The sequence below is a fragment of the Channa argus genome, chromosome 21 (assembly GCF_033026475.1).
Source record: "Channa argus isolate prfri chromosome 21, Channa argus male v1.0, whole genome shotgun sequence".
In the NCBI taxonomy this organism is placed as follows: domain Eukaryota; kingdom Metazoa; phylum Chordata; class Actinopteri; order Anabantiformes; family Channidae; genus Channa; species Channa argus.
In genome coordinates, this window is record NC_090217.1 from 3,092,414 (window position 1) to 3,119,245 (window position 26,832).

General features: G+C 41.5%; 1 protein-coding gene across 4 annotated transcripts in view; it reads right to left on the reverse strand.

The window, feature by feature from the left end:
- Nucleotides 1-1,206: 1,206 nt before the first annotated feature.
- The window catches only part of LOC137106816 (leucine-rich repeat-containing G-protein coupled receptor 5-like), a 33,072-nt gene continuing 7,446 nt past the window's right edge, over nt 1,207-26,832 (reverse strand). Inside the window, exons 2-20 of one of the 4 annotated variants that reach the window (XM_067490753.1) lie at nt 23,786-23,857; nt 21,587-21,658; nt 20,605-20,676; nt 17,502-17,717; nt 15,703-15,774; nt 12,735-12,803; nt 12,140-12,211; nt 11,337-11,408; nt 10,653-10,721; nt 9,801-9,872; nt 8,979-9,044; nt 8,568-8,639; nt 7,991-8,062; nt 7,392-7,517; nt 7,119-7,255; nt 6,161-6,241; nt 5,827-6,070; nt 5,431-5,582; nt 1,207-4,836 (exon numbers count right to left, since the gene is read on the reverse strand). In XM_067490753.1, coding sequence (XP_067346854.1) covers nt 4,094-4,836; nt 5,431-5,582; nt 5,827-6,070; nt 6,161-6,241; nt 7,119-7,255; nt 7,392-7,517; nt 7,991-8,062; nt 8,568-8,639; nt 8,979-9,044; nt 9,801-9,872; nt 10,653-10,721; nt 11,337-11,408; nt 12,140-12,211; nt 12,735-12,803; nt 15,703-15,774; nt 17,502-17,717; nt 20,605-20,676; nt 21,587-21,658; nt 23,786-23,857 — 2,551 coding nt within the window. In that variant the 3' untranslated portion in view covers nt 1,207-4,093. Of the gene's footprint in view, nt 4,837-5,430; nt 5,583-5,826; nt 6,071-6,160; nt 6,245-7,118; nt 7,256-7,391; nt 7,518-7,990; nt 8,063-8,567; nt 8,640-8,978; nt 9,045-9,800; nt 9,873-10,652; nt 10,722-11,336; nt 11,409-12,139; nt 12,212-12,734; nt 12,804-15,702; nt 15,775-17,501; nt 17,718-20,604; nt 20,677-21,586; nt 21,659-23,785; nt 23,858-26,832 lie in introns of all 4 variants that reach the window. The other 3 variants (XM_067490752.1, XM_067490754.1, XM_067490755.1) reach the window with 3 other exon arrangements.

Genomic DNA, 26,832 nt, shown 5'->3' on the forward strand with positions numbered 1-26,832 from the left:
GAGGACAGAAGTGGGTCCCTCAGCCAAATTTCCCTCCGACTAAAGAAGCAGCTTGTATGAGTAGTGAAACGTTTCCTACCAAGGAGAAGAAGTCCTGTTGTATGATTCAACCTTTAGATGCTCCACAGAAGGTGTGAGAACTTTTCCTATTCACTTAAACATGGACCTAAGTGCAAATGATGAGTGAGACCTTTGAGTTTTCCTGATGACTTGATGTGTTTCTTCTTCTGTGTTAACATTGTTAGACAACACACCGTTTTCAGATCGAAACTTTCAAACTTGGTCTGACTATAAAAAGACATCAGGGCCTGATGATCCTGCATCTTTCACATCCTCAGACTCGTCACAGCATCCGCTGACGTGGAGCCACGAGTCGACAGATTCGGGCTTCAGTGGATCAGTGCTAATTGTTCGAATTCAACCCATTTTAGCAAGAATGACTCAGTTCAGCCTGATGTGTGATGACGTGGATGAATCACGACACGACCTGTAAATGGCATCAGTGGCCCCTCACTGCCACAATAACACCCCCCCCCGAACCAAATCCAGCTCCAAAGTGTATTGAGGTTTTTTTATATGACGTCACCATAATTTGGCCGTGTTGGACGTGCTGCTATTTACCCCGACCGCCCGTGGTCCTGAAGTTATGGCGTCGATGCAGTTTCGAACTCAAGACTCGGTGGTTGAGACTGAGAAGACAGATGTATTTAAGAATATAGACAGCGATGTCTTCATTTACAGTGACTGAATATCTGTCACCCTGCCTGCTTTACAGGTTTGGGCGTTGAGGCTCTTGTGTTAGAGCTTTTAAATCAGTGTAGTTAAAATGTGTCGGCTCAGTGAACGTGACAGGAGGGAAAATAAAGTGATCTGACGAAACAGTCAGCGACACGTCCAATATGGCGGAACAAAGATGGAGGTGGTCCAAACGTTGCAGGGGCACCAAAATAAAAGATGACTCGGAGCAGATACAGTGACACGAGTTTATATGAACCACAAACTAAACCTCTCAGTTTACAAAGGTGTAGAACAGGGAGCAAACACAGCTGAGAAAGTCGGAGCTACTGTGGTTTTTCTTTTCAGTTCATTTGTTTTAAGATTTTACATGCTGATCACAGGAAGTGCAGCAGTTAAAACACAGGCAACATTCATTGAAAAGAAGAAGAACATCAACATTTTATGCAAATATTAGAAATGTAAAGGGTGTTTACTAGTTCACATGAAGCAGTTTATTCACAAAAATCACAAAATCACAGGCTCATGCATTTTGTGGACGCTTTGAAGGATCTGCCACCTCACGTGAACACAAAACTTTAACATTTGAAAACCTTTCACAAAAAAAAAAACGTAACAAAAAAGACGTCCGTACTGAGAATGTGTTGGCAACATTTCTGCTCTGCGTCACTTAAAGTACAAACGTTAAAAACATATTTCTCACAGTCTAGAAAACAGGAAAAGGGGATTGTCACAGTACATGTATTTCCACACATGCATTAACATATTTTACAAAGATACACTGACAGAGTTCTGTCTGATTCAACTAGAAGGTTTCACAGAACTTGTTAACAGCAGATCTGATAAATTAGTTTGGGTTTCTACATTCCCACCTACAGTGCTTCATCAGTCCACAAACTTTTAAAAACATGTTCATGAGCTACTTTGGGCTCAAACTGTATTTCAGTTTAAAACAGTTGTGGGCAAAAGTTTGCACGCCCTTATTCTGAAATGGCAAAGAGTACATAATATACATTAGAATAAATCATTCATGGTCCTTCGTCCGAAAGGAAAGTTCATTTCTAATTAAATTTTTACACTGATTTTTACACTGATGTGATTTTTATTATTTTCATTATCATCAGAAGTAAAAAACAATAAATGGCTAGAGAATTCACCCCCCAGGACGTTTTACCATTTAGTTCCTCACATCACTGAATCATGGGGGTGAATCCTTTTCACTGCGTGGCTTTGAGTTCAGAGCCAGAAAACACTGGACTCACACAAGTTTCATGAGAAAACAAACATGAAAAACTCTAGTTTTCACCACTAACACAGTCACAATAAGATGAACAGAAGAGTCTGAGCCTCTGGTTCAGGGACAGGATCACAATTACGCACCTGTTTCCACAGAGCTTACTGAATCAAGTGGGTCTCTTTCAAATTAAGAGTCTTACAAATTTACATTTCTCTTTGTGTCACTGTTGACAGCTTAAAATCTGGGCAGTTTATTATTTCACGTACATAAAAAGCGAACAAATCGCTGGAACGGGACCAAAAGTTAGACCTGTGTCAGTGTTTGCACACACACTTTAAGAAAAAGGTTTTCTCAGTGGGAATCTTTCAGCTGCTGAACACGAGCTTCACTTGGTTTTTCTTCTCGTTTGTCTTGTGATTCCTGGTTTTAGTCGGTGGCCAATTTGCACAGAAGCTGCAGTTTTCGCATACACTCGCGAACACACACACACACACACACAAACAAACACAGACAGCATTTGGTAGAACATTTGGTAGGATGTTTGGCAACATGACACTAAATTATTTTTCCCCCCAAAAAAAGCAGTTTCATGATGTGTGTGTGTCCTCTGTGGCCTTCAGACCAGATCCAGCCTGAGCCAGAGGACAGTTCTTCTATATTGGAAAGTTTGCTAAGACCAAAAATGAAGCAGTGGAGAGACAAACAGAAACACTAGGACAGAATTAGAGATAGTTGTGTCCATGCTGAGCACCTATGTGTGCTTTCATGTCTCACCGTCCTTTGCTACATTTACTGCCACACAGTCCCATCCGCCTGTTGTGTTTCTGTGTGCGTCTTGTCCAAATCAAAGTCTTTGTCTCACCTGGCAAAAGTCCTGCTGAAGTCCTCTACAGGCTGCAGTTGGTTACAGCCACAGTGTGAAACATGGAGCTAAAACGCAAATTTTGTCCCGGTCGGCGGCACTGGAGGAAACATGGTGATGGCATCTTCCGGAGAGAAGGACCGTGATCAGGACATTTCACGGAAATCTGGGGCCGTGCTAATGAAGCTCGCCAGAGTAGGAGCGCAACATAGAGGACACAACATTGCAGTCACATGAAATGTCTGAGCTCATTAAAAGATGCAGTTTGGAGCCAAATGGAAGTTTTGTGTGCAGGAGGCAGCTCCTCCATTAAAGGAAGACGTGGCACAGAACCCGCCGTCACTGAAACCTGCTGCATTTCACAAGTTGGTGACACACACAAATCTGTCACATTAGACGCTTTGGATAAAGGTATATTCCACCACAGAAACAGAATATTACACAACATAACACTAAACCACCACACGCTGATCTATAAACCGTGATTGTCAGAAAATGTCCCCACTAATTTGTTCTCTGCGGCTATGAGACGCTTGGTTTATACTGAGCCTTGCTAATGTGAAATTTTCCACATTTTGTCACAACGTAACAAAATGACAGAATGTAAAGAAGTTCGGGGGGTGTGAATACTTTTGCAAGGAACTGTACGGGCCTGGATCTGTTGACACATCTCAGTCTAATGCTAGTTCTCCAAACCCTAGAGCTGGTTTTTAGAATTAATGTGACAGATAATGAGAGTCCCAACGTAGGAATCAGTGGTTTTGCCTCAAACCGTTTTCAGACTTGTGATGTGTAACATCATCATTTTTACATTAATGGTCCTCGTGTCTTCGTTCAGACAAAAGAAGCACAATACAAGCAGGATGTTCACCACGAACATGACATTATGTTAGTTTGTGTTTTAGTTTAAGTCACTGTTCATTTGCAGGTTTAAATTTTCTTCTGCTCACTTATTTTATTTCAGCTTCTGAAAATATGGTGTGTTCCATTCAGTTTAGGATGATAATAACAGACTTGTACCATGTGGAAACGGATGTAAAGGTTGCTGGGTCCAGATTGTCGTTGCAGCTTTTTCCGAAAAGTGACCACTGTGGTCTTCAGACATTCAGTTGCCGTCAGATTAATGGGGAGCAGAGCTTTTCACTTCGGCCATTGTCTGAATCATCAGGGTGGATTTTTAAACCTTAGTTTCAGCAGTTTTCAGCTGTTTGACTTCTGTCAGGTGAGAAATTTGAGCCCTGTGTGTTTTATGCTTCAGTCTAATGATAAGGAGCAACAAATGCCACTGAATGTTGTGTCTCACTCCTTCTTCCTCTCTCCTCGTCCTCCTCTTCTTCTTTTATGCCTCCAACAACCACCAGCGCCTGTGTTGAATCACACGACTGCTTCTCTGCCTCCTCATCGTATGTTAAATCCAGTGGGCTCGGCTTCAACCTTCCTCCAGCTCCTCCTCCTCCTCCTCCTCCTCCTCTTCCTCTGTGGAGCCTTGGTGGCACTACAGCTCCACAGGTGCGTTTGCAGAGTGCCGCCAGCTGCTCCCTGGCGAGCGGGTTGAACAGGAGGTAGAGCAGCGGGTTGACGCAGGCCGGCAGTGGCGCCACAAGCAGCAGAACTCCCTTTGCCGCCTCTGGCCCGGCGGTGGGGAGGCGCAGCAGGAAGGAGAAGGAGAGGAAGGCCACTGGGAGGTAGAGGAGGCAGTCGGAGAAGAGCAGCCAGGCTACATGTCGGGTCAGCACCACCTCCTCCTCTGAGGCAGGTGGGGCTTTGTTTGCTCGACAGTAGAGGTGAGTGTAGGCGAGTGTCATGAGGAGGAAACACAGCGAGTCGAGGAGAACCAGGGAGACGGAGAAAGCCAAGGAGGATGAAGAAGAGGAGGAAGGCAGAGGCAAACAGAGGGAGGTGCTGGTGTGTCCAGTCAGCAGGTGGGGCAGCGTGACGGCCAAACCCAAGAGGAAACACAGAAAGATGGAAAGACGGACGGAGAGGGAAGACAAGGAGCGACCTGAAGACAAGAGAAAGACAAAGTCCAATGTTTGCGCTTTTTTGTCTTTTGTTCGACCCATAATTACAAACACCAATTCCCCAGAATTTGGGACGATGTGTAAAATGTGAATAAAAACAGAAGGCAATGCAACGCATCTCAAAAAGGCTGCAAAAGTAATTGCTTATGTTCTATTGTAAATAAAAATTGGGTTGATGAGATTTGCAAATCATTGCATCCTGTTTTTATTTGTGTTTTACACAGCTCCTCAAATTCTGGGGAATTGGGGTTGGAAGTCTGTTATTCTACAGTTATTGTTTGTTACCTGCCTTTTACGAGTGACTGTGTTTAACATGGGTTTTCTGCCACTATAAAAACGATAGGTGGGGTCCTGAGAGCACGTGAAAAATGTGATATTTTTATAGAAACCTGGAAATAATAAAAAATTTGACTGTTTGGAAACACGACAAATCCTGACACGTTATCATTTAGCTTCAGTTTACAGGTCACCACTTTCTAAATCCTCAAACCTTCTGATTATTTCCAGGCTTCCTCTCAGACCCCACATACGGTTCATAAAAGCATTTGTGTCTGAACGTGTGCCTTGTTCCTCACCGCTCGACCCGTCAGTTTTGTAGCGAGCGGCGGCGGCCAGGCACCGCTCCAGGGCTGCGACGGTGAGCAGAAAGAGGCCGCTCTGTGACGCAAACACACACAGGAAGCCGCTGAGTCGACACAGGAAGCTGCTTTCCCACTTGCCGCCGTACCTGCAACACGCAAAGATACTGAGATGTCTAAGGACGTCCAAGAACGTTTCGCCAGCGACATATGGAACAATATGGACATGGATCATCCAAGACTTTTGCTGAAAAATGGATCTGGGACACTTGAAAAACAAATGAGAGACAAGCAGCTTAGTCAAAATTCCCCCCAAATTCCCTCAGCACCCACAAAGTCCTCCGGCAGTCCCCCCTGAATTCCCTAAAATGTGTCTCTGATTTGGTTTTCTACCTCCAGAAGCTGCCGAACGTCCAGGCGTCCACTGCGGCCAACCAGCCGCTCCACACTCCCATCAGGCCGTTCACCAAGGCCAGCAGACCAATCAGGAGCTTCGGTGGAGTCACTGAGGAGGTGGGGGAAAAGAAGACTGACAGGACGACCAGACTGTTGCTGACCAATGAGAATGCTGCGATGAGCCACACTGAGCCACGGATCAACCAGCTGCCAAGCAAATGACGGCAGGGGCGGAACGGTCCTGGAGGAAATTTACAGCAACAATCAAAGGACTTAATTATTAATTATTATAGTTATGAGCAGTGTAAACGCCAACGCGTGTGTGTCCTACCCGGTGCAGGGCTGCAGTGGACAGAGTGCTGGGGTTTCGGTTCATCGTCTAACTCCAACAGAAAATCGTCCCAGTCCTGATCTGCTGCAGCGACACAGCATGTGGAGAGCAGCACATCAGACCTCTAAGGCTTTTACTTTGAAAAACTCTAGGCCCCTAGCTCTGGGTGTAATGACATGGAAAAGGTGGAGCTGATTAAAAGTAATGAGCTGTGAGGGTTGTATAATGAACCATGTCAATGTCAGTGTTAACACAATTATGTTCAGCATATACAAATGAAGATTGTTAATATCTTCAGCTTTGTTTTATGCTGCTTTTTTTGTTTGTTTTAGTCTGATTTTAATCCAACTGCTGCTAATTAACAGGAATCCTGCTTTTAACCAGAGACACTGCATCAGCTGCTTGTGTGTGACAATGCTGAGCTGCATGAGCCCTTAATAAATTAGCAAATCAAACTAAAAAACTAACACAAATTCCTGCAGAAATCTGAGGAAAAAAATCACATTTCTGAATATGAAAGCTGAATGTTCCATTTCCCGTCAGTTGAATATGACAATAGTGGATTCAAACTACCGATGCATTTGTGTTTTTTCACTTTTACGTCGCAGCTGATTTTAAAAACCGTAAACCCCGTTTTAATCAACCAGTTGGGAATTGAATAAGTATGATGTACTTTATGTACTGCTTGGTAGCTGCTGAATTTCACAATAAAAGTCTGATGAATATACTCTATTTAGTTTTACTGATAAGTAACTATAGTTACCAGATAAATGTAGTGGAGTAAAATTACAATATTTGCCTGTGAAATAGTAGCTAGGACAAAATTAGAAGTAGCAGAAAATTGAAATACCTCAAACTGTACTTACAGAACTTTCCACTATCAACTCATCCCAATTCTTAACATTAGAAATTCATCAGGGTGAACCAGTGATGTGATGTTATGTATCTGAGAGTTCACCTGGGCTTGAGAGGTCGGTGGGGTGTCTCCCTGTGGAGTCTGCTGCTTCCTCTTTCTCCCAGGACAAGCTTCCTCCTCCTTCTCTTTCACAGGAGACGAAGGCACAGCACTGAAAGGCGTAAGGGAGCTCCATCACCCTGAACACAACAACACAGGCTAAGAACTTTTGAGCTCTGCTCCAGCTGCAGCCATGGTGGACACCCAGCGTCATGTCAGGCGGCGTTTTGACAGAAATCTGACAGAATTCTTAGTTTACATACAATATGAGTTTACCTGATTCGGGGGAGGTCCTCTCGAGGTATTAACTCCATTAGCTGATTGTTTCCAGCCAATCGCAGGTGAGTTAAAGTCTGCAGACCAGTCAGAGGCAGAGACGACAGCTGATTGGACGACAGGTCACTGCAGAAAGAAAGAAAAACTGCAGTCCTGACTCAGTATGATGGTACTACTGTCAGCTTCAAGGGTAGCAGAGTAAAAAGTGCAAGTACTAAGTACTTCAATGCTATAAAATGCTATAAATGATGCTTCAAGCCAACTTCATGCTGTTAATAACATGAATGTACAAGTTTAGTAGTTTACTCCAGATTTTTTCCACATGTGCATCCTAAATGACAACAGAGAGCAACTATAATTCTTTCTATTCACTAACTGACCCTTTAGTTCACATGTTCCAAACCCTTTTTTAAATATTTAAAATTTGTAGAGACTTTGTGTGGATTAAGGGTGGAGCTGATTTTCTGGCACAAATGACCAAAGCTAAGTGATTGAACGTGGGACTGTGTGTCCATGCTGATAATCCAGCCTTGTACCCTGAAGAGATTTCTCAGAGGACCTGCATCTAAAGTTGTTCGCCCTGTCATCTGGTTACTCACAGTTTGGTCAGAGCGGGCAGAGCGGAGAAGGAGTTCAGCTTCACTGACGACAGTCTGTTCCACGATAAATCACTAGAGACGCACAAACAGAGACATTACAGAATCCAACTACTAACCTTGTTTTTACAAGTCAGATCTGACCTGTGCAGACCTGATAATTATAAAGCCTCACGTCACAACCTGTCTTTGTTTCTTATCCCAGACTAAGACAAAGTGTGTGTGAACTGTATAAGAATTTATGATCAAACTATAGAAATAAAGTCATAATATTCAGAAAGACACGATGAAAAAAATCTGTATATTTTAATATTACTACCACTCTTCTAGCTCTTTGCACAAACTCCCAAACACTTCAAATGTGTATGTACTGGTGGTAAAAGTATCACTTATAGTAGTAATGTCTGTGTAGCGTTCAGACTTTGAGCCATGTATGTCATCATACACATCCACTAAGCAAGCGGAGCCCCTGGAGGGTCTCCATTTGGGAATAGTTACAGACCTTAGGGTCACTTCACAGATCTCCAGGATAATTAAACATGTTCAGTGTGTGTGTGTGTGTGTGTGTGTGTGGGCTTACACAGAGCGAAGTGACATTAGACCGTGGAAGGTGTTCTCCTGCAGTTGCTCTAAGTCATTATTGTGTAGATCACTGAAACGCACACGCACACACACACAAACACACACACACACACACACACACTTTTATCAATCTGTTTTGCAGCCAACTGTTTAATTCTGAGCAGTCTGATTGGTCAAACATGAACTACAACGGTGCTAATTATTTCCATAATGCACAGCTGGCTGTGCTTAATTGGTTGCTATGGTAACCGTTGAGCTACAGTGATTGTGACGCAAACTAGAAAACGGAGGTTTTTGCACCGATAAAAAGTTGTTCCTGACTTCTCCGCCCCCCCAAACAACAACAACAAAAAAAGTCAACAGCTGAGAAAGAGGTGAATGAAAGTGAAAATTAAAAAGTCAAACTCACATCTTCTGGATGTTCTCACATCCGGAGAAGCTGGGAAGAGTCTGGATCTGATTATAGGAGAGATCACTGCAGAGAGAAAAGTTCCTGTTGTCGTCACACAGAACGCATCACAGCGGTGTTTTATTTTTATGTCGAAGTAAAAATTGTAGCCACACAAGTAACTTTTAGCCACATTGGCACCATGTGTACTAACAGACCGAACTAACATTCATGGTGCCCAGAGGATGAATCCTGTTGGTCTTCGGACTTTTTTCCTCAGTCCGTTTCTGCTTCCTGCCCACCCGTGACCACGTCGCTCAAAGATCCGGCCACCCAACACCCCACCCGTCTACACGCGTGTTTCGATTTCATTTATCAGCTTCTCTTTCAAATTCCTGGAGTTCTGTGCCTCACTGTACATTGTCCATCTATTAGATAGTCTATAGCTTTTTCCTGGGAACCTGGGCAACAAAGGGGGCCTTTCAGATTCAGTTTCAGATACTAACTTGTTTTCTTCTCTAAGCATTAGCTCACTGCTGCCCCGTAAATACACCTGTCAGTCAGCCTCGTGTTTCATACGGTTATTGTCTTCTTTGTAGAAGTGTAGGGTTAGAACCACCAGAGAGCTTTGGCAAGATAAGATGCTTCATTAAGGGAGGAATTCTGATCAGTCTCAGCTGGTGAACCCGTTGTCTCTGCTCCAACAACACAGACAAATGTTCAAGTCTGATTGCTTTGATAGCAATGATAACTTTGGTGACACAATAATGGGAAAAAACAATAGAGACTGTAGATTCTTCAGCCACCAAACAACCTGATGATGCAGTTTATATGTGGACTCACAGCAGCTGCAGGTTTGGAAGCTGCTCACACACTGAACTGGGCAGAGAGGTGATCCGAGCTCCAGTTATAGTCCTGCACACGCACACGTTCACACACACACACACACACACACAGAACGAGAGACAAGAGAAAACCCATCAGGTATGTGCATGTTTGACAGCATTTTCACTTCATGTCTCAGAAGTTGTTAAGGTGCATGAAAGATGTATTATAGAATAATAAAGATTATTTAGGGTATATCATGGTATTATGAAGCACACAAACAATGATCAGAAACTCCACAGTGCATTTGTGGGCATTAAGAGGATATTAGACGTTACTGTGATGTGTTTGAGGGCTTTGAAGATGTATGAAGGAAAAGTTTTACATGTACGTAAACAGAAAGCTGTGGTGAAATGAAACTATCCTCTATGTTATTGTTAGTTAGGAAAGAAAATGTTAGAATGATAAATGTGACGTGACGGGAATACTGGGAGGGATCGAAAGTTAAACGGGTGGAGTTGCTATTTCCACCTACTGGTTCAGCAGGAGGTGAGTGTTAAACACACACAGTGCTTTGACAAATGAGTTTAAATGGAAAAATACAAGAAAACAAGCAATGTGAATGTGTTTATTGTGACATGGAAAACTGGGTCACAACAAGGAGAAAGCGACGGGTTTAATTTCAGGCCGGAGCTGCAGAAAAATAAAGTTGGAGTCTGTCCGATAGGATAATAACGGCAACATATTAATAACAGCAGTTTAATTTGAGGTTCGGCTTCGAAAACACAGCAAACACTGCGATATGAAACATTCCTTTGTGTGTGTGTGTGTGTGTGTGTGTGTGTGTGTGTGTGTGCGTGCGTGTCTCACAGGCTCTCCAGGCTCTTGGTTCCTGTCAGATCTGGGAACTCGGTGAGATCTGCTGCTCCGTTCAGAGAGCTGAAGGACGAGTCAGACAAAGAGACAAATTTGTGTTTGTGTCCAGCTGAGAGAAACAGGCGAAATTCATTCGTGTTCTCTGTGTCCGTTTTAATGAGGCGGCAGCCAAATACTGCAGCTAACTTCTCTTTGTAATATTATCCCATGAGGGGTTTGTCTGAGGTCAACCAAATCATGCTAATAAATATCAAAGTAATAAATTAGGTTTGTTTGATGTACTGTGTGGGTGAATGGTATATCATACTGTGTTTAAGGCGTTTAAGGAGACAAAAGCTGTGTTTGAGTTCAGCATTGTTTATTACAGTGTGCTGGGTTAAATTTAAGTTGAATCAATTCCATTGATTAGGCATTAAACACTCTTCTGAGGAAATCATTTGTAAAATACCGGCGAAATACGGAACCTAACCATGACCTCTTAAATCAAACAAAAGTGATTCATCTAAAATGGTTGATCTTGATTAAAAGTGACTTCTGTGATGTTTTAAAAGAAATAAAAATGAACGGTTATTAGCAGGTTTGTTAGATCAGGTTTTTAAATTTGATATTTCATACACTTTGCACCTTCGCACAGCTCCACTGTGTGTCCACAGCATCAGTAAATACAGCCGTACTCACAGTGTGCGTAGTTCTGGTAGGTTCTGAAAGGCCGAAGATCCAACAGACTGGATTGGGTTGTTGTAGAAAAATCTGTACAATGTGACACAAACGTCATCATCTTAGACTGGTTACAGAAGACAAGGCAACATGATAAGCAGTAATTTACAATTAACAACCAGCTGTTAGGAAACCTGGAGAATTTGAACTCAAATGACATTAACTTTGGGAAGTCATCGCATTTTTCTGCAGCCATAATTTTAACTCATCAAATTGCACAATCTGTACAACACGTGGCTTCCTGGGTCCTTCGACCTTCGAACGGGTTCCCCCGAAGATTCCAGACCATCTTCTCCTCTGGTCACAGATAGAGAGATTAAAATGATCTGAAACATCTTTCTGTTCACATTGTGCAGCAGACAACGTGATGTCTCGCCGTTGTGTTTCGTCCACCATTTTCTGAGCATCCCCTGCATTTCTGTTGATGACTTAGAGTCTGTATTAGGACTTTCTGTCTGTAATGGCTTCATCACGTTTGTGACGGCTGTGGTGTGAACATCTGACATGAGGCTCAACAGTTAGTGCCAGGCTAGTGCAGGTTAAAATGAAACTTCAATAACAATATGATCACATGTGCAGAGACAAAACAGTAGTGGTCACAGAGCCACAGCCTCTTTATGCATGTTTTTGTCTTTTTATGCTGCGTTAACATGAAGAATTTCCTCGTGTGGGACAGTTTTTCGTCTTTCAAACCTCAGACAAATGTTAGATCACCATCTCTACTTTTTAAATAAGGTTTAATCATAAAAGTTGTTGGTACTTACATGGTGATCAGTGAGGGGTTCCCAGTGAAGGCGTGCTCTGGGATGGACTGGATGTTGTTACTATGGAAACCACTAAAGAGCAAGCAGAACAGAAATTCCTCCTTTGCAACTGTACTTCTTTCCTGATCCACTATTGCTAAACTATCTTTAGATTAGCATTTATAAAGTGGTGCCCATACATTTTATAATAATGTAACAGCATGTGTTCTCATACTGTTTGAGAAACATATGAGCTTTGTGGCGCAGATGAAAATCATAAGCATCATCCTTTTAGAGAACATTTATTTATGAAACCTACCTGACTGACAGACGTCTGCCATCAAGCAGAACTCACAAAGACATAAAATTCACACTGCCATCGAATTTACAGCGCAAACGTCCTAATGTAAGTATTCAGGTGATTTTGTTTCTGCACTTCAGCTTCATGTTTAAGGCCCCAAAAATGACCAGATATCTAAGAAAAGTTGCAGCTTCTTCTTCAGGACGGACGTGTGGTCTGTCGGTATGTTACAGGTGTAATCTGCTCTGGATACAGGGAAGCTGTCTGACATATTGCTCAATAAAACACACACACACACACACAGTTGGGACTCACAGCTCCTTGAGGTGGCTGAGCGAGCGGATGGCCGTGGGAAACTCCACCAGGCTGTTGTAGTTCAAATCCCTGACAGAAATAGAGACTGTTATACAGGCAAATTGTACTTTCAGATTTTGTAAACTAGCTTTACATCAGATATCTATCTATCTTCCTTTTTTACTTTTTAGAAGTTGTTGAGAATAAATCATTTCATACGGGGAACGGCCCCTGGGAGCCTCACTTCTAGACTGGGATTAGCGAGTCTTACTGCTTAAAATGGGAAGATCAGCTCTAACGAATTATTCCAAACAGGCTAAACTCAGAATTCCACATCTGCAGTAGATCTGGACTCTTTGCTTCAAATCATTAGCATCAACTTTTAATTTTGGAATACGGACACTACCTTTAAGACTAATATACACAGGAGCAATAACTGGAGGCCGTACTTTGGGAACAGCTGAAGATCCTGCCAATGTTCTGCTGTGGAGTGGGAATACCTGATCCATAATAGGACTGGGAGTCTGGGGGAGTGGCAGCTTAAGTTTGGGAAAGTGGCTCATGTAAATGTTTGCGTTTCAAGCTTGATGTTTAGATTCATTTTCTTTCCGTCTTTTAAGTTTATTAAAGAAACGTTTAACTGTGCCTCCCTTATTCTCTGCGTTCTTTCATCACCAGCAGAGACTAGAGCATTCTTCAAGTCCACACATGGCTTCAATCAGGTCCTCTCCACCATCTCTGGGATGCAGGTGGCTATTACACACACACACACACACACACACACACACACACACACACACACACACACACACACTATGTGGAATGAAACTGCCACATTGTGAAAATACCATTAAATTGAAATTGCTTCAGTCTGGTTCTGAGTGTGTGAGTACACGTGTGTGTCCAGAGGATGATTTGGGAGAACAATAGCTGGTCCGCTCTGTGCTCTGCAAAATGGAGGCTTGTGATTGGATGTGAGCTGGATCAGGTGGAGATCCAGATGTTTTCTTTTTCTATTCTACTTTAATCATGTGATGCTGTAAATTAATCCGATGGTTGGGTTCAGGTGGTCTGTCAGTCAGTGGACTGATGTTAAGGGGTCCTACAACAATTTCTCCTAAATATAATATTGAATCTCTCCCAGTTTAATCTTCAAGGCTTCTCTTAGTTTCATTGCTGATCTGATCATAGGTCAGTGAAATATGTTTATTACCATTTTCTAATCATTAATGACTCGGGTTACAGGTTAGATTTAGCTTTGCTGAGTTCTGACAGCAAATTATAATCCTGCTTAAGTAAAACGCTGTTGCTGAACTTAAAGTTCTAAAGATCAGGCTGGTGCTGTTGATTGCTCACATTAGATCGTTGTGGTCAGTCAATGAACAATCATTTTTATAAATCAGCATCTTCAAAAGTCTGTACAGCTGTGGCATTTCCTCCCTCATTTGTGGCCAAAAATCTATTTAAAATCACTGAACATTTTATTTTGATATTAATTTCAAATTCTTCCCAAGAACTTTAATATGTTTTGGTGAAAACACTTGGTTTCGCCTGTTGTCCAGATTCACAGGCATCTCAGTCTGGACCCAGTTGTGGTGGTTTTCAGGGGCTAATGCTGCCTGCGCACTGTCACTCTTCAGAAGTTTCTATTAGGATGTTTTGAAAGCTGGATTTTTGGTTTGCTGCTCACTGCTGTTTTCGTCACTTACTGGAACCAGAAAAAGGAACTGGGGCAAAATATTTGGGGCTTAGTTGAAGCTGAGGTTGGGCCACCACCACAGTTGACACTGACATAAGTAAATGTCTTCAAAAAAACCCTGGTGGGTTTTCTGAACCGAGCTGGTTGTATTAATTTCTTTTTTTCTGTTTCCATTTCCGTTTGGTTCGTCTCGCTCTGTTTGTGTTTGTAGTTTCAGATGAACTCGAGTCTCTGGTGTGGTTTGTTATTGCTGATCCTACAGGTACATAGTCTCACACACATGCTGCTTGTGTGTATGAATAGTAATTATGATTAGCATACAGCCAGGGCCACACACAGAGCGGCTCCAACACACACATACAGAAGTATTTCCAAATGAAGGCTGTGTGTGTTTGTGTGTTTAAACCTGCTTCTCTGGTTGACTGAGAAAACAGAAACATTACTACACACACACACATTCCTCATATTATACACACACACACACTCCTCATATTACACACAAACACGCTTTAATCTGCCTCGACTCTGGTTAATATCCTCAAAAACTCCCTGGCAAACCTGATCACATACCAACTGGTAAACGCAGAAACTGGTGGAGTGTACAGGTAAGTACATTTACTCAGGAGCTGTACTTAAGTACAGTGTTGTGTTGAAGTTACTTGTGTACTTAACTCATCAACAACAGGCCACAATGCAAATTATAAATTGAGTTTCCATCCAGATGTGATGGAAATTAATCAATGTTAGCTAAGATAAACAGCTGGTGCCATTCAAAGACTGCACAAAACAACACAATAAGATGAACGTGAACAGAATCTTAGTGTGATTTACACTGGACCTTTTTTGTGCATTTTGTTTTTAACAAAACACCAAATTTTCTTCAAACTTTTACCAGTGACCATGTGTGACCTTTCCTCATAATAACCAAATGTTTCTGTTCTTCTTTTAAGCTAAATTTTCATGTGCCCTCATGTGCATAAAATCAAGTGGGTGGAAACAAATGATTTCATTTGCTCACACCAGTCAGGAGGTTCACTGATGGGAACTACTGTGTTGTATTTAATGACAACAACCTTTGTACTTTTAAGAACAATCAAGCTTAAGCTGGGGGGAACTTCAGGTCAGTTTTTAATTTCATCTGACTCGTGGGCTTCGAAAAGCACAATTTCCCCAAATTTCTGCATGTTCTTAACAACCCCAACAAGGTTCCAAACCCCTCTCTGATCACCTAACCCTCCACCCTGACCCCAACTCAACCCTGACTGCTGCAACACACACACTAAAACTCACAGTGTCTCCAAACTGCGCAGTCCATGGAAGCAGTTCGTTCCCATGGAAACAATCCTATTGTTGTTGAGATGCCTGTGGAGAAAGAGAGAGAGAGAGACTGATGGACTAATGAAGCAGACAAACTGTGTGTGTGTGTGTGTGTGTGTGTGTGTGTGTGTGTCTGTCTTTCTAAAAGGGGCCCTGGGGCCTCTCAAGAAAGTTTTTTTCTTTTGGTAATTTCATGCAAATTAGCTTCAAGCCAATTGGACAAAAGAAATGACAGCAGACTTCAATGCTGCCGCACTGAATGCCATCACACACACACACACACACACACACACACACACACACACACACACACACGCACAGTTTGCATGTTATTAAGGAGCTAATATGGACAGACAGGGACAGTCGCTGCTCCAGTTAAACTTAATGCAGTGACAGCTCCTAGCAACCGTCTGTACACACACACACACACACACACACAAACGTTAACAAAATGTAGAAAAGTGGTTTCATAAGCAAATAAAAGAGAAGTATGACTGTAGGTTCGATTTGAGCAGGATTAATGAATCATGTTGGATGTTTGGATTTGACTTGCCCTGTTCGTTCCGTTGGGTTTCTAGTTCTCTAACCAAATAAAGAACAGATAAACATGGAAAACAGACCTAATTACATAACTAATTCCGAGCAGCTAACCTCCTCGTTACTAACAAAGGGATAACGACTGTAATCTGCTTTTCATTTAAAGCTAATTCCTGCCACCTAACTAACCTACTGGCTACTAGTTTTACTAAGTATGAGGTTTATTTCCAGGTTTAGAGGAAATGCCTCAGCTGGTTAAACCACTTTACATTTACACAGCAATTTCATCAGTTCCACAGACACTTAGAAACCAGTACTACAGCTAAAATTATAAAGACGATTGACAAAGATTCTGGTAGATTCTCAGATTCACATATTTTTCTGTGATTGTAAGCTCAACATCTTTGGGTGTAAAAATACAACAACAATAGCATGTTGCATGTTAACTCGGGCTTCGGGAAATAGCGTGGGAATTCTCACAATTGTTCAACATTTGATTCACTAAAAAAATATGTTCTACTAAAAAAAAAAAAAATGAGAGTAAAGGCTAATTTGATTACTGCGATAATATAAAGTGAAGCATGAAGAAACAGAGAGGTGGAAGGCTAAAGGCAAAGTGTGGTGTCTCCATCCGTCCTCACTGATTTCTTCATTGCTAAATGACACTCAGTCATGGTGAAATGAAAGTAATTGCAGCTTGAAGCAAAGCCTGTTTCGCCCTCCACACATCCTCTCATTTTCCCTCCTTGTTTGCCTTCTTATCCTGGCTTCTACTCGTTGTTTTCCAGTAGTTTTTTTTTTTTTTTTAGCTAGACATTTAGCACATTTAACTCATCTCGTCATTACTTTGTGCAAACAAAGTGAAACGGAGAACGGACGTTAGTAAGTTGTTTAAACACTCCAGATTTGTAGATGTGTTTTAAAGCGAGTCGATTAATCAGACGGGAGAGAAGCCGAGTGCATTTCAGTGTGGTTCATTGGAGCCGAATCAGTTATTAACCTTACCAATGCCTTTATAAACCACCAGCACAAAATGTACTGTAGCTCACAAGATGTCACTCGACTGTACCACGCAAAGTGATCCCATCCAAGTGTATTAAAGGAAGTCTGTGCTTCATGTTTTGGCTTTGTAACTGCACCGTTTAACACTGTATCCTAAGTTTTGGACTCAATAAAAAACCCATTTGCTGGACATTTTTAGGTTGAGTTGTATTTTTGCATCGATGTGTACATACAGCACCACCAGGCGGCCCAGCTTGCTGAAGGCGTAGTCAGGGACGTGGCTGATGTGGTTGAGGGCCAGGGTCATGGCCTGCAGAGTGGGCAGCTCGCTCAGAGCCTCCACAGGCACCTCCGTCAGAGAGTTGTCGTCCAACCAAAGGTGACGGAGCGAGCGCATGCCGGAGAAACAGCCAACGGGAACAGTGGAGATGTGATTGGCATCCAGACGGCTAAGGAGAGATTTACAGAGCGTATGAGATAAACAATAAAATGCTGCGCTAGTTTAAAGTCAAATAAATTCAGTTGGTCAAGTAAAAGCAGTGTTTGTTAAACAGACATCATTTTGAGTGTACTCCCGGGGTTTAACGAGTCACTGAATGCCTCATCAACTGTAGGGGAGGAGGTCGTTCTTCACCTTTCAGTAGTTTAACATGTAAACAGATCATTTCAGCAGCTAAAATTAACAGGAAACAAATAGTGTAATTTGGAGGCCACTCAAAATTTGATTTAGGCATCTTCGGGGGTCCTTTTATTAATTACAGGGGCTGACGTGCTGGACGTTGCTCCGTGATCTTTTTGCTTTCATGGAATCCAAAGTAACCGAAAATAAAAACTAAAGATTTCGTATGTTTATACTCTAAACCGTGCCGCACTTTCCTTTGAAGCCGTTTAAGAGGAACAGCAGAGATCAAGTGTTTGCAGAGGAATGATCGGCTGCTGCTCGAGCACCACTCAACCAGCCAATGAGTTCTGCCGCCAAACGAAGGTATTTTAATGAGCGCAGGCCGAGCTTTGTGCCAAAGCTCAGAAAGCAGCTAAACTGAAGTTATTTTCTTAACTTTGAAATTTCCTGCATTGTTGTTTTTACGAGGCCACAAAAGATTTTGAGACCCCAAGAAAACAGATTTGTTTCAAAACCATCATTTCCTGTCTGTCTATTTTCTGCACAAGACATATGAGAAGTTTCTTCCAAGTTTTGACTTCCTCCTTGGCCTTCAAAGTAAAATCCTTCAAACTCTTAACTTTTTCTGCACAGGCTTTTTTCCATGTATAAATGTGTGTGTATGTGTTAGTTATTAGGATGTTCTGATACCAGCTTTTCCCAAGTACAAGCACAGATCCTTACATTTGAGAACACAGGACACAAAAAAAGAGGGAAAAAGAGACGGATTTAGGGTCAGATCCTTACTCTCGTTGTTGCTGACGTTAGTCACAATATTCAATGTTTTTAAAATATTCCTGAGAAACGTGAGTATGACTGTTAGCAACTAGATCTGAAGACACAGCAACAGAATTTGTATTCAGCTTTACTTTTGTCCTCGTTAATTAAGCTCTAAACCACAGACATTTTTGATTCAGTGATCCAGTATCAGAGAAGTTTTACGAGTACGAGGAAAAGTACTTCCTGGTATCGGCATCAGGACGTCCCTAGTAATTTATTTAGAACTACTTTTGTATATTACCTACACTGGACTTAATATGTTACAAATGACCAGTTGCATATAATCTTAAATTAGACCTAATGTTATACTGATGCAGTGATACAGAATACACGTGTGTCTGGCTTTGTAAAAAGAAAACAAAAAGACGAAAAATAAAGGAAGAAGATGATGATGATGAAAAAGAAGAACAAAAAATAGCAAAAGGAAAAGAATTAAAAGAAGAAACTCTCTGACCACAATCTTTGTGTGAACAGATAAATTCATTTCTGGCTGCTTCAGTCAATAAATTGAAAAATGTTTTTTTACAACAGGTTGTTTCCTCGCTGCTCCTCTGTAGTGATGCTGACAGAGTCTCTGTCCTACATATTTTAATTTGCCATTTTCTCTCACCTTTCTTTAGGTCTCTGACCCAGATGTTAACTCTAAGGTATAGTTTCCTTCACCACAGTAGCAGTGGATCATTTTGAAGCTTTACTGGGAATTAAATCGTCAGACGTGTCGGACAGATTCTGGTTACAGCTTACTTTCGTTTTTTTTTCTCTCTCTTTTGTGAGTCCACAAACTTTATGGAAGCGAAGTCACTGAGTTTCCTGATTAATAAAATAAGCGCAAAGCTTAAAAGGTTTCTTGAGCAAAATGCAGCCAAAATGCAGCTGCATCACATAAATATATCTTTGTCATTTTGCTGAGTGGATTTAAATCTCCATTTTAAACTAAAAATGTTTCATTTTACTTATTATTAAAAGATAAAGATGGTGGATACCCAATCTGAGCCAGAGGGTGCGGCTTAATCAATGCTCCAATCTAGTAACAGAATTAAAAGGATTCCGATTTCCTACATCCCTAGAAACAGCCGTCGCCGAGCACAGATCTGCTGTAGCCCAACTTCCTGCGCCGGTCTTTGGTGAGTTCAGGTAAAACGGCTTCAGGTCTTCTGCACGTGGAGCAACGTAAACATGCATGTTACAAAGGAACCTGTCTGTCTGTCTGTCTGGACAATACTGCCTCTGTTCACACAGAGAGACAGAAGAGAAGGATGGGACCTCAGACGTCTCCATCCTGATACCCTTATCTCCACACACACACACACACACGGGTACAGTTTCAGTATAATTACCGTGTTATCCGACTGAGGGAACTCAGTGTCTGAACTACATACATTTATATACTGTGTGTGTGTATAAGAGAGAGACTGAGGATTCCTTTCCACCAAAGAGTAAAATGAGACGTAATGATGAGTGTGTGTCTTTCTAAGGTTTTGTGGAAAACTTTTAGCTTGATACCACTGTGAGAACATTTGGACACTCGGTGCCTAAAAAAAAGCAGTCGGTGCCTCTCGAGTGCGATTCGGAGCCGACATGTGTGCAGTGGCGTTCATGAACACAGTGTGACATTTACAGTGGTGTTTATTAAGACCTGCTGGGGAAATAAAACTTGCTGAAAACAGATGAACGTCACGTTCAATACGGAACAGTTATTTTTCCCACTTTTTACATTCAAGGTGAATAAAAATTAAGTTTCTTCTTCTTCCTGTTTCTATTGTTTGTAGTGAACATGCCTGTGTATTTTACATAGAAGTGGGTGTGCATCCATATTACATCATTAAGTACGGATCAGTCGAAGGGAAAGGATAAAATGCTTTACATCTGTGTGTGTGTGTGTGTGTGTGTCTCACAGTGACTGCAGGTTGTGCAGGTTGTTGAAGGCCTCAGCAGGAACAGACCGCAGCTGGTTGTTCTGAAGCATCCTATGAATAAACAAGTTACGGGGGGGGGGGAAAAAATCTATCAACAAAAGAATAAATACTGTTTATATAGTACCACAATGTGCTGCAAACATGTCGGACATTACAAAACCTAATAAGCTTTAAACTTGTTCAACAGAACAATCAACTGCAGCTTATGTTGCATCTCTGTCATCAGTCTGACTCCACATACAAAAGGCCCAAAAACTCAAAATAAATGATGGCAATGCTTTATTTTACATAATTTCCTGTGAATTTCTTTGAATTAATTCAATTAATTAATCTCCTTAATTCATTACAAAGTATAATTTAAATGTTTTTCTGTATATGCAACAGATTATCAGATTCTAATCTACCAGATGTCAGTAACTTGAGTTGAGTACAGTTTCATGTTTTGTGTTGACTGCAAAGTAACAATAATTTCAAGGACTAAACAACTGAAACCAATTTATGCCAAGCCGATAATTGTTACAGTGTAGCTGTAGTGTTCCTGTTGCAGTAGTAGTTACAGTAGTGTTAGTATTTGTGTACACGGTGGAGGAAAACAACGGAAAGTGACTGTGATAAATGAACACAGAGGAGATGAAACACATCAGAAACTCTTGGCTGATATGAGAAAATGTGTGACACGTAAAGAGTGACCAGAAACTTTTTATTAAAGTGAGACACACACAGACAGGAAATCTTCAAAGTGTCTCTGTGAATGATTAGCACCAGTAAACATACCACACATTATTACAGTGTGTGTCAGAGCCTGTATCAATGTCGTTATGGGGCCATTTACAGTTTGAAACCATACTTGTGAGGACATCACACAACTTCAAAGCGCTGTTTGAAGGTTAAGACTTGGTTTGAAGGTTCAGGTTAGAACCACATTGGGGCGAGGGGCTGGGGAAATCCAGTATGGACTTACAGCACTTTGAGGTTGTAGAGACCGGCGAAGGCTCCTCTGGGGATGAGCGACAGATCGTTTCCCGCCAAACGCCTGAGACGCACAGAGAAGCAGACAGAGATGGAGACTTTACAGCGGTTCCCACAGCTCAGAAGTCATAAATACAGTTAGCTGATAATACCGTAGTTACATTTTCATAGAAAGGCTTTTATGTGTAGCACAGGCTGATGTTTACTGTATCTGTCCCCAAGAAAAAAATATCCATACGTCTCCAAGTTTATAGCGCAGGGAGACAGGTTTTGTAAGGACATGCAGATGAACTTGATTTCTGCTGTCACTTTTATACAGAAGCAGGTGAAATGATCAGCAATGCAAAAGCAGGCGGAGCATCATCTTCATTTCAAAGGAAACAAGTCTGATGTTTTGCCCCATTCATTGAGCGCAAATCAATGTATATATTAAATACATAGGGAAAAACTGAGCATTAATAATTTATTCATGCGATGAATCTGAATATACTGTGCATTGATTGTCAAACATTAGACAGTCAAAACCAGTAAAAACACAGTGGTGGAAGATCCAAAAATACTCATAACGGAGAAAAATGTATATTGTTCTCTATTATTGTAATTACAATTATTGTTGCATGTGTGTGTAAACATACCATACTACTGCAGCTGACCAAGGTGCAGCTGATTTTAATCGCTTCATGTCCTGACAGCTGCTTCATGCATCAGCGTTTATTAGTTCATAGCTTCTGCAAAGTGAGTGTCAAATTGATACAGTGTTGCAAAAAGTACGTTTTCACCTGGACTGTAGTGGAATAAACACGGGGAACTATGCAAATAGAGGGCAAAATTGTACTTTAGCACAGTACTTGAGTAAATGTACTTTGTTTGATAGAAAACACTGAGCTGTCCTGGGTCCTGCAGGTCTGTGTGTTTCAAGGCCACACAGAGTTCAGCCAGTCCGCATGTACCCAGCATGCACCACTGCGGTGTCCTATCACTGAAGTGACGTTTCTCGTGCCGCGGTGACAAATATCACACAAACACACACACAAGCACAGAGGGGGCAGAACAGCGGTCGGAGTCACGTTGGGGTCTCTGCGAGGTCAGCTGTTCTCCCTCTGTGTGTTTTCATTCGGTCCGTCGGTGTTTGTCGGACTTTAGCTGCATGAAAATGTGCGTGCGCGACATGAACGCCCACATCAACACCCCGGGGAATTTCTGGGTGCCGCTGGAATCGCCCATCATACCCAGTTGACCCGGGCAGGACCAGCACGTAGCTGTGAAACAATACTGTGCGGTGGCTAAACTGCAATACTGCAACTTCCGTGTTGATCAAAAAGCCGTTTTCATCAGAGAATAAAAGTGGCTGTTAAACAGTGAACATTGTTCCGACCATGACAAACCATCAACAATTTGTGATGTGATGAAAAACTCCTCCCATTGTTGCACTTCGCTGAACCACACACGCTTGTCTTTGCACTGTGGGCGGAAAACCCATGCAAGCGCCGGGAGAACAAACAAACTCCACACAGACAGGCTGCACAACTCAGGTGTATTCAAACTCTAAACTACACCATGCAACACTTTTCTAATATTTCTAATACAAACATGCTCAAACATGATTTCATGCAATGTGCTTAAATTATTGTATTAATCTGTTTATTCTGGAGTATTCTTTACATTTGATGGTCTTCTGCTTGTGCCACTAACCTACCACATTTCAGTGGGAAACATTTTAGAACTTCAGCCACTACATTTTTAAATTTAGCTCCCGGTTACACTGCACATCCAGACCATTCATAAAAGTAGACGCAGGTTCAGGTGCAGAATATCTGCATATTTTTCACCCAGACCAAATGTTTTGTGCCTTAATGGGAATCTGGGTACAGCCCAACACATACGCAGAAGTATGCAGGTGGGATGCAGGCGAGTCTTCAACAGAGGTGTAGAAACTAACTAACTAGTGTCTGTTTTTACCAGCTACAAATTTAATCAGTGCTCATCAATAACTATAATATTAATAATAATACCTTTTATTCTGAAATAGGCTCTAATTCACACTAACATCGCTGGAATTTCAGCAGGTGTTGAGGACGGAAACCTCCTCGATTCTAACTCAGTAGCTGATGTGTGTGTGTGTGTGTGTGTGTGTGTGTGTGTGTGTGTGTGTGTGTGTGTGTGTGTGTGTGTGTGTGTGTGTGTGACTCACAGCTCTTCCAGGAAGTGAAGGCTGGACAAACCTACGCCGGACAACACAGTCAGATTATTCATACTGAGGTCACTACAAAAAGAAAGAGAAAGACAGAAGTGTTATTGTCTCTGTCCTTACACACCATGTCTGACACTCTTAACACACCTTATTTTAAAAACTGCACAAGTGAAAAAAATAAAAGCTCATAAGCAAAATCAATACTTGGCATAAAAATTATGTTTGCAGTCTAATTTGGCAGGAAGCTTGAATGTGTTTTTACTAGAAACGACATCCTTAGAATTATAAACACTGCTTCAATGACTGATGAATTATTAAAGAGACAAAGTTCATAAAACGGCCACAGAGAGTCTGATGTGTTAAAACACAGAGATCATTCAACACACACACACACACACACTGACGCAAAAACATTTAGTTGGACAAAGTGTCTACTCAGGACAGGTCAGGTAGGACACTCACACACACATACACACACACACACACTCCTTCAAAGAGCTGGTGAAAGGAATAAGTCAACACACACCTGAGTGGGAAACAAGTGTGGAAGTTACTGGAAAGAAAGAGAAGCTGAAGGTATAAACCAGGTTTCCCTGCTTTGGTCGGACCTTTAATGACCCTTTACCAGGTCTGTGGTTTCTACTGGAGGCATAAACAAGGTTTCCACATAATTAATACATGACCACAAGTATGCAGACATCCAGCCCCAGATTTTACTCCTCTTATTTTAGTAAGTACTCCGGTCAGTAACCGGCCTCTTCTAAAAATGCTATTTAACCACCAATGTTTTAAAATCCTGAATGTACTACTGCACATCTCTACAAACCCCAAAGACACCCCCCCCCCCCAAACATTTAATCTCTACCCATTTCTAAGTTTGAAGACCATTACAAAACAGAGTCCAGGAAAGAAGAAATGTCTTTCATCCAGATGCTTCCGTGGGCTGCATGCGTTTATGGACTTTCTAAGTTTTCCAAGCATTAATTGTCTTTTAGAGAAATCCATTGTTACTCTGCAACCACGAGGGGCAAACTTGGGGGAAACCCACCTTTCTAGAGCTCTGTGTGACTGTATAACAAGGGTCCATTCTCCTGATTTTACCTGTGCCTGCATCTTGACATTGATGATCCTGAACAATCAAAATGACAATAAAAAATAAAATCTATTTTAACAAAACAGTTATGCAACATGAAAATTAAACCTATTTTCAACAACTGTCTGCTAACACACTAATATATATAAAAAATATTTGAAAGCCAGATTTGAAGTGGGAACCTCTAGGTTAGCAGATGAGGGAGCTTCTGCATCCATTTCAATTAAAATATTCCCGTACAAAGAAAGAAAAATGTGAACAATACACATATTGTCATTGCAAATGGACAGTTGCAAATCAGTGTCACGTGTTGCTTATTAGAATATGGGAGCAGAAATGTAGCTTAATTATTGGTATTTGTACAGGGATTTGTGCGCGTGTGCTCCGACTTGTGCAGCTGTGCTGGGATTTGTATCTCACTCTGTTTGTGTATCTGTACTCGGATTTGTGTAAACAAATCTGTAATTGTAAATAATATTTATGGGTATGCAAAATAATATGTAACAATTTACTGACTCAAAAAACTAAATGTTAATGTCTAATTATTTGAGAAAACACTTTTGCTACTGTCCTGTCTGGGAGCTTTGTCTGTGTGTGCAGTGATTTGTCTGTACTGGTAGTTTCTCTTTCGCTGTTAGCAACACGACTTTTACCTGCCTGTGCTTTATATACACTGATACATAAAGCTACTATTCTATTATAGTGAGCTCACTGATGCTGATGAGATTTACTCCTTAGGTATTAAAGTTTGGCGTTGATTGATTAGGCATTTTTAATACCCAGTAGTATTGAAAGTATTTGGTTCGGTGAAGCTCAGTCCTATTTACACCTCTGATGTTATGATAATGGAGGTGGATGGAACATTCCAACACGCGGCTCCCAAATCTCCCATAGGTGTCACGTTGGGATAATATCTGGTGAGTGTAGAATTACAACAAATTAATCTTAGTATTGTTTAAAGATTGTTTGCAGTTTCTAAAATGTCAGTAAATATTTATATTTGTATATAATGGGCATATAAAGCATTAACTAAACACATTTAGGGTTTAATGTGAGGGCTTAGATGCCGATGGGATATAATAATAATAATAATAATAATAATAATAATAATAATCACCATTTGTTGGATCTATTCTCCACAAAACAATGAATACAGACAATTACTGTTTGATTAATCAAAAATACAAATTACCATCAGTTGCAGTCAGAAACATGTGTAATCCACATTGTTTCCATACTGATAAAATCTCATCTCATATCTTCACCGTTTTGCTTTTTACTGCAATTTGTCAACCATCCACTTGGTCATATTGCAATAATTGCGTAAACGTACAAAAACCGACCTGACTTATGAATAAGAGGAATTTAATCTGCTGACGTGCTGTACAGGTTCATGTTTGTGTGCTGTAATGAACATTTCGGCGTCTAAGGGCCCAAGAAGGAGTTTAGACCCACAGCGACTCTGTCAACTGACCCAAACGCTACGGGAGTCAAAACAAGGTGACATCAGTGTTTGGGGTTGGCTCCGAGACACAGGTACATCATTTGTTGCATACTGTGTTTTTGTTCAGCCATGGCGTTCTTCCTCCTTTCTTGTCTTTCCTTATCTGACCCCGTCGATTTTCTGTTCTCCCTGCGTCTGATAGCTATCGGCAGGTAGCGTCCCTTCCATTCAGGAGGGCTGGAGTCTGAAAGGAAACGGAGACAGACTGTCTCTGTCTCCCACACACGGAGGGTGTGTCTGCAGGTTGAATATACCAGTTGTTAAGGAACTTTTTCAACACTCCATAAAGCCTGTTAATGTGTGCGAGTGTGTTTCGCTTTACAACACTGTGGACAGGTCGTCCACTCACACACAGAGGACGACTTCTTTTAGCAGAATGCTCCTTTACTCTGAGCAGACCCAGCGTCACGGCCGATTGCATTTTACTACTTTAACACACACACACACACA